Source organism: Triturus cristatus, chromosome 5_2, assembly GCF_964204655.1.
Source record: "Triturus cristatus chromosome 5_2, aTriCri1.1, whole genome shotgun sequence".
Taxonomy (NCBI): domain Eukaryota; kingdom Metazoa; phylum Chordata; class Amphibia; order Caudata; family Salamandridae; genus Triturus; species Triturus cristatus.
The window spans coordinates 198,820,993-198,837,714 of record NC_140588.1 but is presented as its reverse complement, the minus strand read 5'-3'; the positions used below and the strand labels follow the sequence as shown (position 1 = coordinate 198,837,714).

Here is a 16,722-nt window from a genome sequence, read left to right as displayed (position 1 = left end):
GTCAAGGGGGGGGTAGAAAGCTGAGTTGGGAGATCTACCGGGGTGCCCACTATAATGGGAGCAATCGACAGGGGAGGAGGGGCGGGAGGGAGAAGTCTGCCATTCTCACTGGGGACTAATTCCCCAGTGTTCTCAACTGGATTACACTGAGTGATGTTCGCTGTGAGCCTTTTACTCAGAGTGTTAGAAGACAGTGTGATTGATTTTTGACTAGTTGATATCGCTGTTGAGTGAATTGCAGGGACGGTGTCTGATTGAATCCTTTCAGCTATCGAAGCTAACTTTGATTCGACTGCAGAAAGGCGCCTAACTAGAGGGGACAACCTTCCATCAATTACGTCGGCCAATTTATCCCAAAAATTACTAGGAAGCAACACACCCATAGTTTCCTCGCTTGTAGTTGGAGGAGTAGAACGTACAGCAGAGTCCTGTATCAAGGTGGTATGTGGGTCTAATCTTCGGGTAGGGGCGTTGGGGGCTGGGTTAGGAGCTTGGGTTCTTTGTTTTTTTTTTGAGGGATATGTCATTATAGCACCCCCTCGTTTCTTGGCCTTTACAACTGGGGTGTTTGACCCGGTGATTTTGCTCCTAGCGGATCGATCAGCCATAGACCTTGTTTTGGGACAGTTGGCAATAGGTGCAGGAGCGTGATTGTCATCCTGGGTAGACCCAGTAAGAAACGATTCGGCTAGAGTGGCGTCGACAGGGGTCGATGGGTCCCCTATCAGTGCATCAACTGAGTGGCCGCTTGCTAAGGGATGCTCAGGGTTGTTCAGGGGGGGAGAAGGGGCGAGCGCAATATGTCCCAGTGAGGATCTTTTCCCTAGTAAAGGGTCATGGGATAACCTTCTTTCGGTGGCGGCGATCTCGTAAGCCAGAACGTTGCTTGCTCGGGTTATGAAATTATCCAATGTCCCCATAACATTGCTTCCCTTGTTACCCACCCGTAGAAATCCGGTTGCCATAGTATGTGCCTTGCTAGGGATGCCGACCAGGGGGGAGGGCCAGCCCAGCCTCAAACAGTCTCGAACGGCCTCAAACGGCCCGCTCTTAGCCCGGTCTTCGCCCCGGTGCGCGTCCCGCTAGCGCGGGTGGGAGGGTGTCTATATGGGAGTGTCAATGTCAATAAGGGGGGGGGGGAGGGGCCGAGAAGAGCTTCCAGGTGCGCCCAGTGATGTCCGCCGACTGCACCCTGGTCCTCGCAGTCCCGGCGAACAGACTCCCCCCAGCGTCCAGCGCTACAATACCAGCAACTTCCCCGCAGGTCTGGGGATTCAAGTTCTGCAATACTCCTTGGCGGGTAAGTGGAGATTCTACGCCCACGAGCGGCACCCGCGAAGCGGGGGCCACGAGGCGTTAAGTAGTGGAGGGAGGCGGGGCCGAGAAGAGCTTCCAGGTGCGCCCAGTGATGTCCGCCGACTGCACCCTGGTCCTCGCAGTCCCGGCGAACAGACTCCCCCAGCGTCCAGCGCTACAATACCAGCAACTTCCCCGCAGGTCTGGGGATTCAAGTTCTGCAATACTCCTTGGCGGGTAAGTGGAGATTCTACGCCCACGAGCGGCCCCCGCGAAGCGGGGGCCGCGAGGCGTTAAGTAGTGGAGGGAGGCGGGGCCGAGAAGAGCTTCCAGGTGCGCCCAGTGATGTCCGCCGACTGCACCCTGGTCCTCGCAGTCCCGGCGAACAGACTCCCCCAGCGTCCAGCGCTACAATACCAGCAACTTCCCCGCAGGTCTGGGGATTCAAGTTCTGCAATACTCCTTGGCGGGTAAGTGGAGATTCTACGCCCACGAGCGGCACCCCATAACATCTTTCTACTGTTGTGTAGTTCCTATAAAAAGTATACAGGATCTGCGCGTTTAGACAACATACACTGTAGGATCGGTGTCAGACAAACTCTGATCACCCCCACCGGGTATGTTGGCCTTCTTGTACCAACTAGCTCACAGTGCCACTAGAATCTCCTCTTACCATGGAGAGAATAGTTCATGGCAACCATTGAACATGACAACCCTGATCCCTCAGGACCGTGGAAACAATATACTACTTTTCCCTCAATTACTCGGGCTCACTTAGTCTATCTCGGAGAAATGCACAGAATAAACAGGCTGGGCATTTTCAATAAGAATTTATTGGGGGCTGGCGTGGCTTAACCACCAAACGAAATGGCCGCTGGATAAGACAGCTCTGACGTACCCCGATCGACAACCCGACTATCTGTCACAAAGATCCGATCTAAAGGCACCGGCAGGACAACCCCAAACGCTGAGGAGGCTGGCAGTATCACAATCGACAGACAGGACCTAATGATCATAAAGTTATGGAGCAGTAAGACTTGTGGCCTCTCCGAGTCTGAGGGCAGGGACCTGCCTTGATTGCGCCTGCGTGGGCACTGATGCCGGGGAGCGGCACCATCGGCAACGTGAGTCCGGGGTCACAAGGCCTCCCACAACTCGTCACCCAGAAATATCCGATTTGAGGTGGTGACGCCGAGTGATTGCTGGAGGACAGGTGTGGCCCACTCAGTAACCGAGCGCCGACACAGATCTTTAAGCCCCTGAGACAGCAGGGAAGCCTTTGGGGAGGAGGAGGCATCGCGCAGCTGCCTGCGGCCTGGTAATATCAAGGCGATCCGTGGGAAAGTGCCTCCCCCCACACTGCGACCTGGCCAGAACATAGACCGTGGCGCCGGAACGGGTGATGTGTTACACACTGCAGCAGGCACTAACCAAGCAGCGAAGGGGGTCCTACAGTGGGCGCAAACTTCATTCAGCAACAATCGCTAAGAGCCCAATAGTGGAATTGCATATAATCACAGTTCAGACACAGATATGACCAATAACCACATGGCCTCTTTACTTACTTATCACGGTGCCCAGAGGGATTCATCTGGATCTGACACCTCGAACAACAACACTGACCGCTGGTCAACATCACCGATGGTACTATATGAGACGACACCGTGGAGGCCTCATTCACCAATGGCCCGTGACCCGCGCAATAGCCGCTGAAGAAAAGGGGTGCAGGACAAGTCACGTTGGCAAGAGGCCCCATCCTAAGTAGCGAGCAGACACATTGACTCGAATCTACAGTGGGCGAGACAAAGGAAGACTATTGGCTGGTACAACGCCAAGGCAGTGTTGTCAAGTGAAGATAGAAGGATTCATTAACTATTCGGACCTGAAATGTCCGGGGCCAAGGAGTTCAAAGGATCGCAGCAGACGAAACTCGATAAATTTACATTGCCAAAGCCGACCGACTCTAATCAAAACGTTCAATCCAAAATGGCGGCCGGAGAGAGCGCGCAGAGCCGAATGTAACGCTGAAAGATATAATGGATGCCATCTCGGGGTACGCACCTCCTTGGAGAATAGAATGGACACTATCACAACGGAAATTGCACTTCTAAGGGTGGACATGCAAAATATGGGAGAGAAGGTCAAACAAATGGAAATGATCACATCGGATCTCGTAGACAACGCCAACCACATGCAACTAGACATCAGAGACTTTCAGTCATTTCGTAAACTAGCGGAAGAAAAGCTGGATGACTACGAAGGCCGCGCCTGAAGGAACAACATACGAATAATCGGGCTTCCGGAAAGGGCGGAAGGCCCAGCCCCCGACCTATTTGTAGAGGAACTGATACTAAAGCATCTCCAGCCCAAAGGACTTTCAAAGTTCTTTGTTGTCGAGAGGGCTCATGGAGTTCCGGGAGGAAAACCAAAGCCGGGGGTGCCTTCTGGTCCAATGTTGGCCAAACTTTTGAACTTTAGGGATCGAGATAGCATGCTAGATACGGCCCGAGTTCCCCCCCCCCCTCCAAAATATGAAAACAGCAAGATCTCCATCTTTCCCGACTTTACGCTAACTGTTCAACAATAGCGCAGGACCTTTCTGAACATTAAAAAACGGCTAGGGAAAAAGAGCTCAAATACGCAATGCTGTTTCCTGTTGGGCTTTGAGTTGCTGTGGATAGCAGGGCCTGGTTCTTCGACAGTCCAGAGGCGGCTGCGAACTGGCTGAAGGGTAGGAGACCGGCAGAAATACACAACGCTGGCAGAGGCTGACATTGATCCAGATGAACTTAACGCTACAGGAGATGCGGCCTTGCCACTGGCGGCACAACCATGGCGGTAAAGCGCTGAAACAAACTAACACAGACTTGCCGAAAAAACCAGGACGATGAAGGCTGCTCAGGCGTGGGGAGCTAAGTGTCATATCAATCATTAGACTATATTGGTCGTCCCTGGGTTGCCTTAAATAAAGAGCTGATCGGAATTTGTCAATTGGGGTGGCGACAAGGGGTTCCCCCCCCCATTCCATTCTACTTTTAGTATACAGTTTAAGCGCAACAGGCACTCTGCATAGTTGAATCATGGGCAATTCGAAGCCCGGAGTGCAGGGGAGCAGTGTGGGGGGTTGTTGGGATGGGATTGCATTGTTTTTTAGTTTGTTAGTTAGTGCGACACTGATTGTGACGAATGTCGCAAGGGGACTTGGCACACATGAAAATGTTACTAAATATGCATTGGGACAAAAGCTTTAAACTGCTATCTTGGATGTGAACGGGTTGGGAGACAAACTGAAACGTAGTATTGTATTGCAGTATATTAAGAGACAGTCTCCTGACATCGTGTTACCCCAGGAAACACACCTCATAGGTAACACATGTAAGGCTCTGAGCAGATGGGGCTACCGATTGAATTTCCACTCGGGCTTTACTACCGGATCCAGGGGAGTGGGCATTATGACAAAAAGGTCCTTCCCAATGTCAATCGATCACACCTGGACAGATGCAATGGGCAGATACGCAGCAACATCGGGTCAATGGGAAAGTATGCCGCTTACAATTGTGTCTGTGTATGTCCCTCCGGGATTGCAGGGGTGGATGTTCAGAGACCTGGGCAACTTATTACAATCCCTCCCCGAGGACAGATTAGTAGTAGGCAGGGATTTCAACTCTGAGGTATCCCGGTCCCTGGACCGATGTCCTCCTCGTACTATTGGCCAATCACAGAGGTGGCTCCCGGAGTTTATAGACGCGATGGGGCTGGCCGATGCATGGCGTACATATCACCCTGAAAGTCTCCAATATCCCTTTCACTCGGGTGCCCATAACAGCTTATCCCGTATTGACTACCTTCTCACCACAGTGGCTCAGGTTAGCTACATACACGATTTCAAACATTTAGCCCGAGGCATATCTGATCATTCGCCACTGTGGGCTCAGGTGGTCCTGGGCGAGAATAGAGTGGGTAAGGTAGCGCTGATTAACCCTTGGTATCTTAAAAATCCAGTTGAGAGAAACTGTTAGCAGCCATAGAGCTTTATTTCCTTGAGAATGCAGAATCAGTAGCTTCAACTCAAACTCTTTGGGAAGCTTTCAAGGCGGTTATTAGAGGACAGGCACTCTCCCTAATTTCAGGAGTTGAGTAAGGAAAAAGCCAAAGACTTAGTCAGGCTAGAGGAAGACATCCTCCAGACATACTCCACACACTAACACTTAAAAGAGAGGAATACAAAACCATTGCTACAGATATGGCCGAAACTTTGAGCAGGGACAAGGCGGATAGGCTATCCAAACTAGGGGATAAGGCTGGGAAGGTATTGGCCTGGCTAGCCAGGACAGAATTAGCTAACTTTCTGATACCTAAGCTGATCATGGAATCGAGCACGAAGATAGTAGACCCGCAGGAAATAACACACAAATTTGCCCAGTGCTACCATACAATTTACCAGACAACTACCTTTTTTCAAGAAACAGATTCTGCAGATCTACTTTCCGACATAACGCTCCGGACGTAAGAGACCTGCTTGAGAGTGCCCTCACTAACGATGAAGTGGACCAGGCGATACAAGGCCTTCAGTCTGGAAGGCCTTGGGCCCCAATGGGCTGCCAATCGAACATCTACAAATTAAAGCCTGATAAAATCACTCCACACCTGCAAGGCATGTTTGAAGAAAGTCGGGAACTAGGTGTGCTCCAACTAGACCAAAGAGTAGCAACATTGGTCGCCATACATAAAACAGGTAAACCCAGGAACAAGTGTTCCTCGTATTGGTCTATCTCGTTACTAAATGTTGAACCCAAAGTTTTGGCCAAGTTACTAGTGGGACGCCTGGTGAAAGTGATCAATAAACTGGTGCACCCAGATCAATCGGGCTTCATGCCCAACAGAAACACCGCTCTTAATCTGCGGAAACTACATGGAGCCCTGGGGCGACAGGATTTTATATGGGAGGATGCAGTAGTGTTGTCCTTAGATGCCACGATGGCCTTCGATACCATCGAATGGCCATACCTCTTCGCAGTATTGAAAAAGATGGGATTTGGGCCTCACTTCATTCAGTGGGTATGTCTCCTATATACAGAACCCCTGGTTTAGGTAGTGGTAAACAACAAAAAATCGGCAGTCATTGCATTGAAACCTGGGACAAGACAGGGCTGACCGCTGTCCATGTTCTCTTCGCCTTGTCCTTGGAACCACTTGCAGCCTGGATCCGCAGGGACCCGGTCATCCGTGGCCTGAAATGGACAGAGAGTTGGGAGGACCATATCTCTCTGTAAGCTAACGACATTCTGTTATATCTGGCATCCCCCAGAGCATCAATACATAGGGTTCTCAACATATTCACATCTTTTGGCAGATATTCCGGATACTCCATAAACTGGCGTAAATCAATACTATATGTCCTTATGTTGCTGCCGCGCTTCATGTATGCCCTCCAAAATTATCCAAACCCAGTTCCTGCTAAATACTTTTAGGAAGTGGAAAGTGTACACAGAGAGTTGCTTTGTGAGGGACGTCCCCGCATAGCTTTTTCACAGCTAGTGAGGGGCTCATCTAGGAGCCATCAATCATTGCATGTACCGCCACTGGGAGGATCCGGGCTATAGAATGGATAAATGATTATTGCCCGGTGGCAATTTTAATATGACCCTATTCTCCAAACCTAACAAGTTTTCCCTGACCGGATCGACTAGACACTCAGTAAACGTGTGCCACGCCGCCACTAGAAGCACGGGCTGGGGATTGACACTAACGCAGGCCACTCCCCTTTGGGATACCAAACAATTGGGTACACTGAGGAAAACAAAGGGATTCAACCGGTGGGATGTGATAAGGAAATCCAAAATAAGCGATCTATAGAAAGGGAATATGAGATGGCTGACTCGGAACATTACAGATACTTCCAGGTTAGACACACGCTGACATCACAAATACCGAAGGGTGAGACCCTCCCAGAGACCTCTCCTCTGTAGGACAGACTCCTCGGCGGATACCTGCAAACAAAAGCAGTACCACTAACATATAAAAAATTGATCAACAACACCCAGAACCCCATTGAAATGGTTCGACGACACTGGGAAAGAGACGTCTCGGAACTAGGCGAAAAAGTGTGGCAAGAAGCATTAGCCTCCCCTCAGGAGGTCGCAATCTCCACCCGTTTAAGATTGGTTCAGCTTAAGATTCTTCACAGGATATATATCGCAGGTGCAGCGCTAGCTACGATGGGCAGAACAGCTGACGTGGAGCGTAGGAGACGGTGTGGACATGAGGGTATGTTCATACATATACTATGGGACTGTGTATATATTCGGAAATATTGGACAGACATCCACCAATGTTTCAGAGAAGTTTCCGGAATTAGTATAGACATAGTTGCTAAGAGGAGTCTTTTAATCATCTTGGAACCCACAGATCTGCATAGTAAAGATAAGTTGTGGGTGACGCTGGGGTTGATGGTAACGAAACGTGTCCAGGTTATGGGGTGCCAGCGTAACTCCCACAGTAGCAGACTGGTAGACGGACATAGACTGGTGTATGATGCGAGAAAAGACTGTCTATAATTCAAGAGGCTGCCCCAAAAAATGGATACAGGTGTGGGGCAAATGGAATGAATTCTGGGGCAGTATCTGTCTCCCACCCTATGTCCCTCTTCATCAATACTAGGTACATCATAAGAAATGTAATGTAAATGTAGATTGGAATGAAATGCTATCCTCTGCAAATTATATTTGTCACATTGAATATTATTGTACTTAATGTCAACAGTAAATGTCGCATTTTGGCTGTTAATAAAAAGATTTATTTAAAAAAAGAAAATAATTTATTGAACAGTTATTCTGGTGTAGAATAGATGAGCTGCAACAACCTTTAGGCAGTATTAGATAGAACTGATTAGCAGTACGATAAAGGTAAATGGATGGTAGAGATGTACGATCTTAGTACAGTCATGAATACATATGAATATATAAAACACATGATAAAAGATGCGTACTCCTACGATGCCTCCCTAACTAGATGTACCGAAGTGTACCTAGCATGTATGTAGGTGTTAAGCCAAGAATCCCTCTAGGATATAGTCAACCCCATTACCTGAAGTGAGAGACTGTGGGACCCCACCCTGGTCTCGAGTTGGACACGCCGCGAGGGACGTTAGACCACTGCAAGCTGGCGTGCAGTAACCTCAGGGTCTCTGGTCAGTGTGTCGGCCAGAAAGTCTCGGTCTCCTCTGTCTTATCTTAGCAAGATGTGATGTATATATACCCATAGGTCTCCCCAGGGGTCCTACCTTTCTGTATTACTGTGTCGACCTAAGGATGATGTTGGGCATGAACTTTGTACATAGATTTTATACAGGAGATGGTAGTCCTTCTGTGCTTCCAAGAATCCTCATGCATAATGTATGAGATTTCAAACTAGGGAAAGCCAGCGTTCGGAATGCAGTGGAATATCTAGGTAAAAGGTCAGTCCCTGTAAACCGTGACAAGTGAAATGTAGGGAGAGAATATAGGGGGGTGGGGGGGGGGGGGGGGGAGGTTAATGAGATTACCGGGGCCTATGTTATGATACCTATATGGAATATAACACTACAACCCTGAGGGATGTTGTGTTCACTGCTACTTTGTTCTCTTTTAATATTACTGTGTTTCCTAACTGAACAATAAAATGCTTCTTACCTTTTAGCCACTAGACTGTTAACGTTAAGGATTGTATCTATATACTTATATAAAAATGCATAAATTCCAAACAAAGACAATAATGAAGGACTATACATGTGAGACGAAATTAACTTTAGAAACTAACGTTGTCACTATCTTTATAGTGAAAGCTTTTGAGTCAGTTAAATGAGGCTTTATAGAAGACATAATATAAATAAAAAGACATTCATTGGAATTATTAGACTGTTGTACAAACCAATGCAGACCTAAGTATGTAGAAATGGTCTAATTTCTAGAAGTTTTACTGTCAGCGGGGCACCTTTCCTGGGTATCCACCGAGGCACCTTTCATGGATATCTGCTTTCATCATTCCTATTTCTGGTGGTGATTTAATCTCTTGCTGTAAATTTACAAAACGCTGATAGAATCAAAGGAATAAAACGTACATGGAAAAGGGTACCACCAATCATTATGTTCCCGATTTGTAGCGTGTTCTATGCACTTAAGTTGCCCTTGAGTTCATAAAATAGGCTATTTGCAAAACAACAGGTCCGGGGTCATAAAGATTTTGGTCTGGGTGAGAGTGACTTACTCCTGTAGTACCCCTGGCTTACTACTGAATTCCGGCTTATTCCTTTAGTATTTAGCCAAGAGAAATACAAAGTAAAGTCACTACAAAATCTTTGTGAACAATCTCAATCCTGATTGATGAAACTTGATTGGTGAGGTTTGACATCCATAAGATACACTTGCGCAAACAAAACTTCTGCCATTATGGAGGATTTATTGCATTTGGAAGATTATGCCTTGTGCAGGAATATGTTTCCTTCAAAGTGGGCTACCCTGCAAAATTAGTTGATCACTCCCAAATATATACGGTATGGGTATGCACTCCCACTGACCACGCACACAACCTCGGCATCATCCCCGACATTCAACTCAACATGAAAAAACAAGTCATCGCAGTCACCTCCTCCTGCTGCTACACCCTCGGCTGACTCTGCAGACTCTTCAGATGGATTCCTCTGAACACCAGAAAGACTGTCACTCAGGCCCTCGCCACCAGCCGCCTCAACTACGGCAACTTCCATCTTCCCTCGAGACACCTGCGCTCATCCTCACTAGCCCTTGTACACGTCCCTGCGTTAGTCGTGCCCACTGGGTGGCTAGCTCTTTCTCCTACACCACCGCCAAAGCCTTGAATGACCTCACCATCCACCTCTGCACATCCCCTCCCTGGCGACTACAGAAAGAGACTAAACAACTGGCTCCTCTATGCAGATTCAGCAGCCTCATCACCTAGATACCCCTAGGGGTGACAGCACCACGCTTTACAAATAAACATTGATATTCACAAACCCCATGAAGAATTTTCGCATCTGGAAATCCAGTATTTTAGATCCCATCGAAGGCATGAGTAAGTGGGTTACCAGAGCAGGAGTGGGGATGGAACACCCCCATGTTCAATGGAGATGTAAGGGAAGAAGGTTTTCCATGGGTAAAATACTTTCATAGTGGACAAAATATTTTACAGTTGAGTCACATTTAGGCTTACTGAATTTTCCACTTAAAAATTCTCTGCCAATGTAAATGTTACCCATTGAAGTACTCCTCGAAATCTATGATTGTAGTGCATTTGCTGTAGTTCTCCTAGGTTCTCTCCAATGTCCAAAATTTACTCCAAATTTAGGAGTAGTCCAATATTATTATTATTAGCATTATTATTGTGGTTGCTATTATTATTTTATTGCTAATAATTATTGAAAAGTATTTGAACAGCAACAATTTACACCTTCTTCACCCTTGAAAATGTTAATCGAGCTCCAATTATGTTTGCCTGTTTGTGAGTAAAGGGCTTGATTCACAAAGCATTTTGTGTTTGTAAGGTGGACTGAGATCATAAATCCTGTATACACATGAACAAAAACTCTAGTTTAAAGTGAATTACAAATACCATCCAGAATAACATTAATTAAAATTTGCAAACCAGAAAATCCCAAATGTAATGTGTTATATACTAAAACAATGATTCCACCCCTCTCTGTAACGAGCTGTGAAAGGGTGGCATGACTGAGACTATACGCCATGATTGACGTAAAACCCTGGAGCTGCTGAGCTTCAGGCTGATGCGCCTGTGGCTAAGTGCATTGTTACAACTTTAGGAGGTGGAGTTCAGCCCACAAGGCAATGGGTTTTCCATGCTGATGACATCACAGGCCTCAGGGCTGTATGAAGCATCAGTCTGGCAAAACTTAGGAATAGCTGAGACAGGTTCACGTAGGCTCCTATGCCTAAAAGAGTGCAGTGTACACAGGGAAGCAAGCATTGCTGAGGATGAGAACAGCTTGTAGCTCTATTTTTTAATTTTGGAGCAAAACCCCCTTGAATGGTATAGAGAACAAAATGTGATGTTATGTTGTGTTGTATTGCATTGCATTGTGTTAAGTGTTACATTCATTTGTGCTATTCTTTACATTATAATATATTTTATTTTATGGTAGATGGTACTTATGGTTTAGGAGTGCACCTTAATGCTCACCAAGTCCCAAAGAATATATTCCTATTTTAGGATTAAACTTTCCACAAGTTGATTACTGAATTTCAAAAATGGGTTAGGAAACCAGAACTGTTTGTGTGCAGTGTTAACACGACTCTGAAGTCTCTCTTACTCTAATGCAGGCCGTGTTGTGGATCAAGATGCATTGGTGGAGGCACTTCAAAGCGGGTCCATAAAAGCAGCTGCCCTTGACGTTACGCACCCAGAACCCTTGCCAAGGTAAAATGTTTCAAGATTTATTTTGTACTGTCTTTTTATCAACCGAGCCTATTAACCTACTTCTTACAAGGCTCGGTGTTTTTGTACATCTTTTTAGCGTTCTGAGCATAATAAACCTGGATCTCTATAGTGAGATAAAAGAAGTTAAGGTAACACGTTTGTGAGGTGACTTCTGGTAAATGATGTCCCAAAAGGTTTTACAACCCAACCTGGAGTCATATTACGTACAGTACTCCGGGGAAGGCAATGGGCGTTTGTACCTTTTTTTGACACTCCTAGAGCACTGTAGTAGTACATATGGTCCACAGATGCTCGTGTTCCCTTTCTGTAATTCAGACCTTGCCGGGACACATACAGCACCAATGCTATCTTAAAAGACGTTCCCTCATTTGCAATTGAGGGAAACGCTTTGCCTTTGCACGTGCACAAATTATGAATGTGGGCACAGAGCCAAAGAGGCCATCAGGAGGCACACTGATTTGTAGCACAGAAAGAAGGCCCACAGTCAGGATGCCATCTAACAACTGTCTTCTGGAGAAAGGAAAAAGAGTCCTATGGACCCCCCCCCCCCCGATATCCTCTTGCAGATGGGTCCAATCACTCACTGGACCTGCATGCATGGGGATCGCTATCCCCCTTTGAAGTGCCGCCTGCTCAGTAAAAGTCAGAGTGTCTACTTCAAGCAGCAGTTCCATCTGTTATGAATACGCTGACTCCAGGAAGCTGTAAGTTCACGTCTGTCCTGAGGCAGTGCATTTTCAGTTGTCTTTCTCTTTATTACCCTTTATAGTGATAGGGGCCTTCTACTGCCCAAGGCAAATCCTTGAACTTTGTCTACTTACCTTTTCCTACCCAGGCTGGAGTGTGTTTTGGGACAGGAATGTCCCCTGCATAGTGAACAGATGTGTTCCTGTACCCGGACTGCCTGACTACATGTATCTGGCATCCTGGTTTTTTATTTTTGGCCCTTGTGTCAGGCTCATATAGTGTGTATGCAGAGTCTTAGGCCTGTTCTGACTATGAGAAGGTCTTGAACTTGTTCTGTGACCTTGAGGGTGCACCAAGCATTCCATCATTTAAGAAAGAGGTCTACTGTTCCTGTCATTGGGCTTAGCATGTAGAGCAGTGGTGGCAGCATAATATATTTTAAGAATCGTGTGATCAAATCATTTTTTATCTGAGTCACTGGAGTAGATTCCATTAGGAAAACTCATGTAAAGTTCCTCTGGTATGTGGTGCCCCAGTCCTTTGAGTTAAAATCCTGCATGTTAATCATGTTAAAAATGTGTAGCCTACCTGATACATGCATGATGCGAGGTGAGAGAGCTAAAGCAATGGAGGTCAATGGATCCATTTTGGATACCCCTGGGCTTGCGCTAGATGGTGGGTTAAGATTACGCCCCCAGACAGTGAGGTGTATTGATCACTGAATCTTTGGTCTGGGAATTGTCTACATCTCCTATGGCATACTCAGGTGAGTACATGATAGTTGATTGGCTTGGAATGTTTATTTGTGCGTGGCTGGCCTTGTGAAAAGGGCACATATATATATTTCGTTAGTATAGGTGGGATGATGTGAATCCAGTGTAGTAAAGGAAGGTTACCAGAAACAGAATAATCTTGCCAGAGGAGTTCCTCTGCTAATGGCAGGTCAAAGATTACATTAAAATCACTTGTGAGATTGCATATCTCTAGTTAAAACTCCTTATAACCTTTCTTAGATTACTCCTCCCTCCTCTCAGCATTGCAGCGTAAAAAATGCAGACATTTTCTTTAGGAGTCAAGTAAGGGTGGAAAAAATCATCACATCATTATGCTTCATCCTAAATTACCCAAAATGTCAGGAAAATGATGCCTAAATCATGTGAAATGCTCTTTGGAGTATCTTGAGTGAAAATTGAACATGAGCACATATGTCACATTCACAACTCACCCAAGATACCGCAGTTACGCAAGCACACAGTGAAATTTCACATAGCCTTAGAGACCTTCGGCCGACTTCTGTGATACAAAAAGAAAACTAGGATACACCCGGGGTTTTGTTTAGGATCTGTGATTATGTTGCTACCTTTCGACATAATATCAATAACTTTGAGTACTCCCTACCACCTGAATTTTATGTGTTAGCCCTGCAAATCACAGGCGTTGATTCAAAGGCTTGCAGAAATGTAGAGTTCCCTGGAATGGAACCTAGAATAAAAAACATTTTTGTATAGAAGCATGATGCATCTAGTCTGTTCACCTGAGTCTGCGTGGCAATGCAAGTGGCTAGGACGTCACACCACACAATGTTTTGTGGACTGTAAGGCACCCAGCAAACAACATGGCAGAATAAATGTAGATCATATTGCAATTCCAAGATGCATTGCACACCTTAGGTGTCCCGCATGATGATAAGACTAAATTCCGTTTCTCGGTCCCTTCAGCGAGACCACAGAGATTCAGTGTGGAGGGATCGGTGTTGGAGGAGCTGAATTGGAAGAAACACAGAAACAGTTATGGATAAAATATATTAAATGGGTGCTACAAGCTATGGGACCCTGTATGGGCTAGAATGAAACCAAAAATGTCAACACTAGAAGACTGAGGATCCACACCCAAGAAAATGTTATAGACAGCGAGTGTTCTATGTGAAGAACTCCATTCCACCAACACTACTTTACCCCTTCAAATGTCTTGTATTCTGGCAAACTCCTTAACCTTTGGCCTAGTGGAATAACACCCACACTAAGCCATGACCTTAAACATACATTTCCTAATGAAGGCAAAACAGTATAGCTAATGGATCAGTAAATTACCATCTAGGTTGTCCCTGTACTAGAATTTCATCTGGGATGCTGTCCATCGAAAATGAAAAGTTTCTGTTTTATATAATTTATGCATTCACTGTATGTACATATTATTATCTGTCCCACTTGGATTACAAACCGCTAGTGTGCCGAATTGCCTCATGAATTCTATCTTCTGCCATTTGAATCTGTTCGTGTTTGAGTTACCAGCGCTACCAGGGATTTTATTAATGTGTATTTTACCCTTCTAGCTCATTTCTTATTTTGTTATTTCTTCCCAATTAATAAGACGCAGGTAGAGCATCAGGGGTCAAGTTTGTCTGTGAGTCTTGAAATACAGCATTACTACTAAATAAGTTGTTCTCTCGACTGCCTGGGACGCCACCAGTTCTCATCCATTTTGTGCCAGACTGCATTGCTTTAGGAATGATGTTGAAAGCTCTTCTTTGTGATTTCCTCTCCAGAATGCGTGTACTCTGGGTGGCAGAGCAGATGCATGGGAATTGGGACATTTCAGGCTTACATGTGAGTGTCTTCAAATGCGCTAAAAGTTTACACAGGTGCTCGAATGATGCAAGGCGGAGCAAATGGTAGCAACAATTAACTTTCCAGTAACCGTTCTTAGCGTGAAAATGTGGCTTCTGACCATACCCAAAACCATTGTTAAGCCAACTCATTGGTAATATATGAAAAATTGTATTTTTGAGATAGATCAGCTCAAAAAAACCATATAATTTGATGCAAAGCCTAACTAAAGATAATGTGATCTGACTTTGCGTCAAAAACCTTACATTAGTGAAAATCGGGTATAAACGAGGTAGGAAGTGGTCATTAGCAGAAGTAGCGTAAGGCAAAGCATGTGTGCTGGACACAAATCACATATCCTACGAGTTTTACATAGGTCATGCATCATGAGGGCAGCCATTTTTTAAGTGAGTGCCACTAATAACATCATCAAAAAGAACAGATGATGAACAGAATGCTGAAAAATGCAAATATTCAACCCCAATCACAGATCTTGGTTTAAACCATCATTTCTTGCTCACCACGCCACCCCAGTTTGGACCCAGTCATATGCAAATCATTCTTGACTCTGTTGCTCATGGGAATAGATCAGCCTGAACTGCCAAGCCAGGTCCTACCTGGACCGGAAACAAGAATAGTTGGACAGGTTTCATGGTATCATCCCTCATCAGCCAGGTTAGCTTGAATTCAGTGGCACAGTGAGAATGGGACCCACATCTGGGCATACCCTTCCCACTTAAGGTGATGAATCAAAAAGAACAGACACCCTACACCAGTTTGAACCCAGCCATATACAAATGAGTCTTGATCCTGGTCCTTATGGGAACAGTCCAGCCTGATCTGCCAAGCCAGGTCCTACCTCGACCGGAAACAAACATCTAGGGACAGGTTTCAGGGTATCATCTCCCATCAGCCAGGCTAGCTTGAATCCAGTGGCATAGTGAGCATGGGTCCCACATCTGGGCATACTCTTCCCACTTAGTGTGTCAAAAGCAAAAAGAACAGATGATGGACGGAATGCTGAACATAACAAACATTCACCCCAGTCACAGATCTGGGTTTAAACCATCCTTTTTTTGCTCAACACACCACCCCGGTTTGGACCCAGCCATATGCTAATTAGTCTTGACCCTGCTCCTCCTGGGAACAGTCCAGCCCAGTTCGGAGTGGCAAACACAGGTTGAGCAGCTTTTCGGAAAGGTGAGGAGGTTCCTTAGGAATTCGTTGTCTACTAGCTGGAGTAAATCAGCTTTCACATGTCCCCAAAGCTCAGATTGGTTCATGGCGGTTGGTCTGCATTTGACCTTGTAAATGGTCATCATTTCCCTCTGGTGTTTATAGTTCAACTTCATGGCAAATTTCAGTAGGGCCGCAGTGGTTTTAACACATTGGAGCCTCCTTGACATAATTGCACTCATCCAATTCCCATCTTTATTTATTGAAATGCCTAAATATAAGAAAGTAGATGTAAACAGAATCTTAGAACCCTGAAGGACAATATCACAGCCACGGGTGGCTCTTTTCCCAAGTTTCATTAAAAAAGGTTTTACTAATGTTTATTTTTAAGCCATGATTCTGGATGAACTGGGCAAATTCATCTGCTGATCGCGGTAGGCCAAGTGAAGTGCGAGCTATTACAACGGCATCATGGGTGTAAAGAAGTGCAGGAATCAAACAGTGCCCT

General features: G+C 45.8%; 1 protein-coding gene across 2 annotated transcripts in view; it reads left to right on the top strand.

Annotated features, from left to right (window-relative positions):
• The window catches only part of LOC146822793 (uncharacterized), a 146,500-nt gene that overhangs the window by 86,241 nt on the left and 43,537 nt on the right, over positions 1 to 16,722 (top strand). For both annotated transcript variants that reach the window (XM_085606984.1, XM_085606986.1), the window contains exon 5: positions 11,628 to 11,724. In XM_085606984.1, coding sequence (XP_085463110.1) covers positions 11,628 to 11,724 — 97 coding nt within the window. The remainder of the gene's footprint in view (positions 1 to 11,627; positions 11,725 to 16,722) is intronic.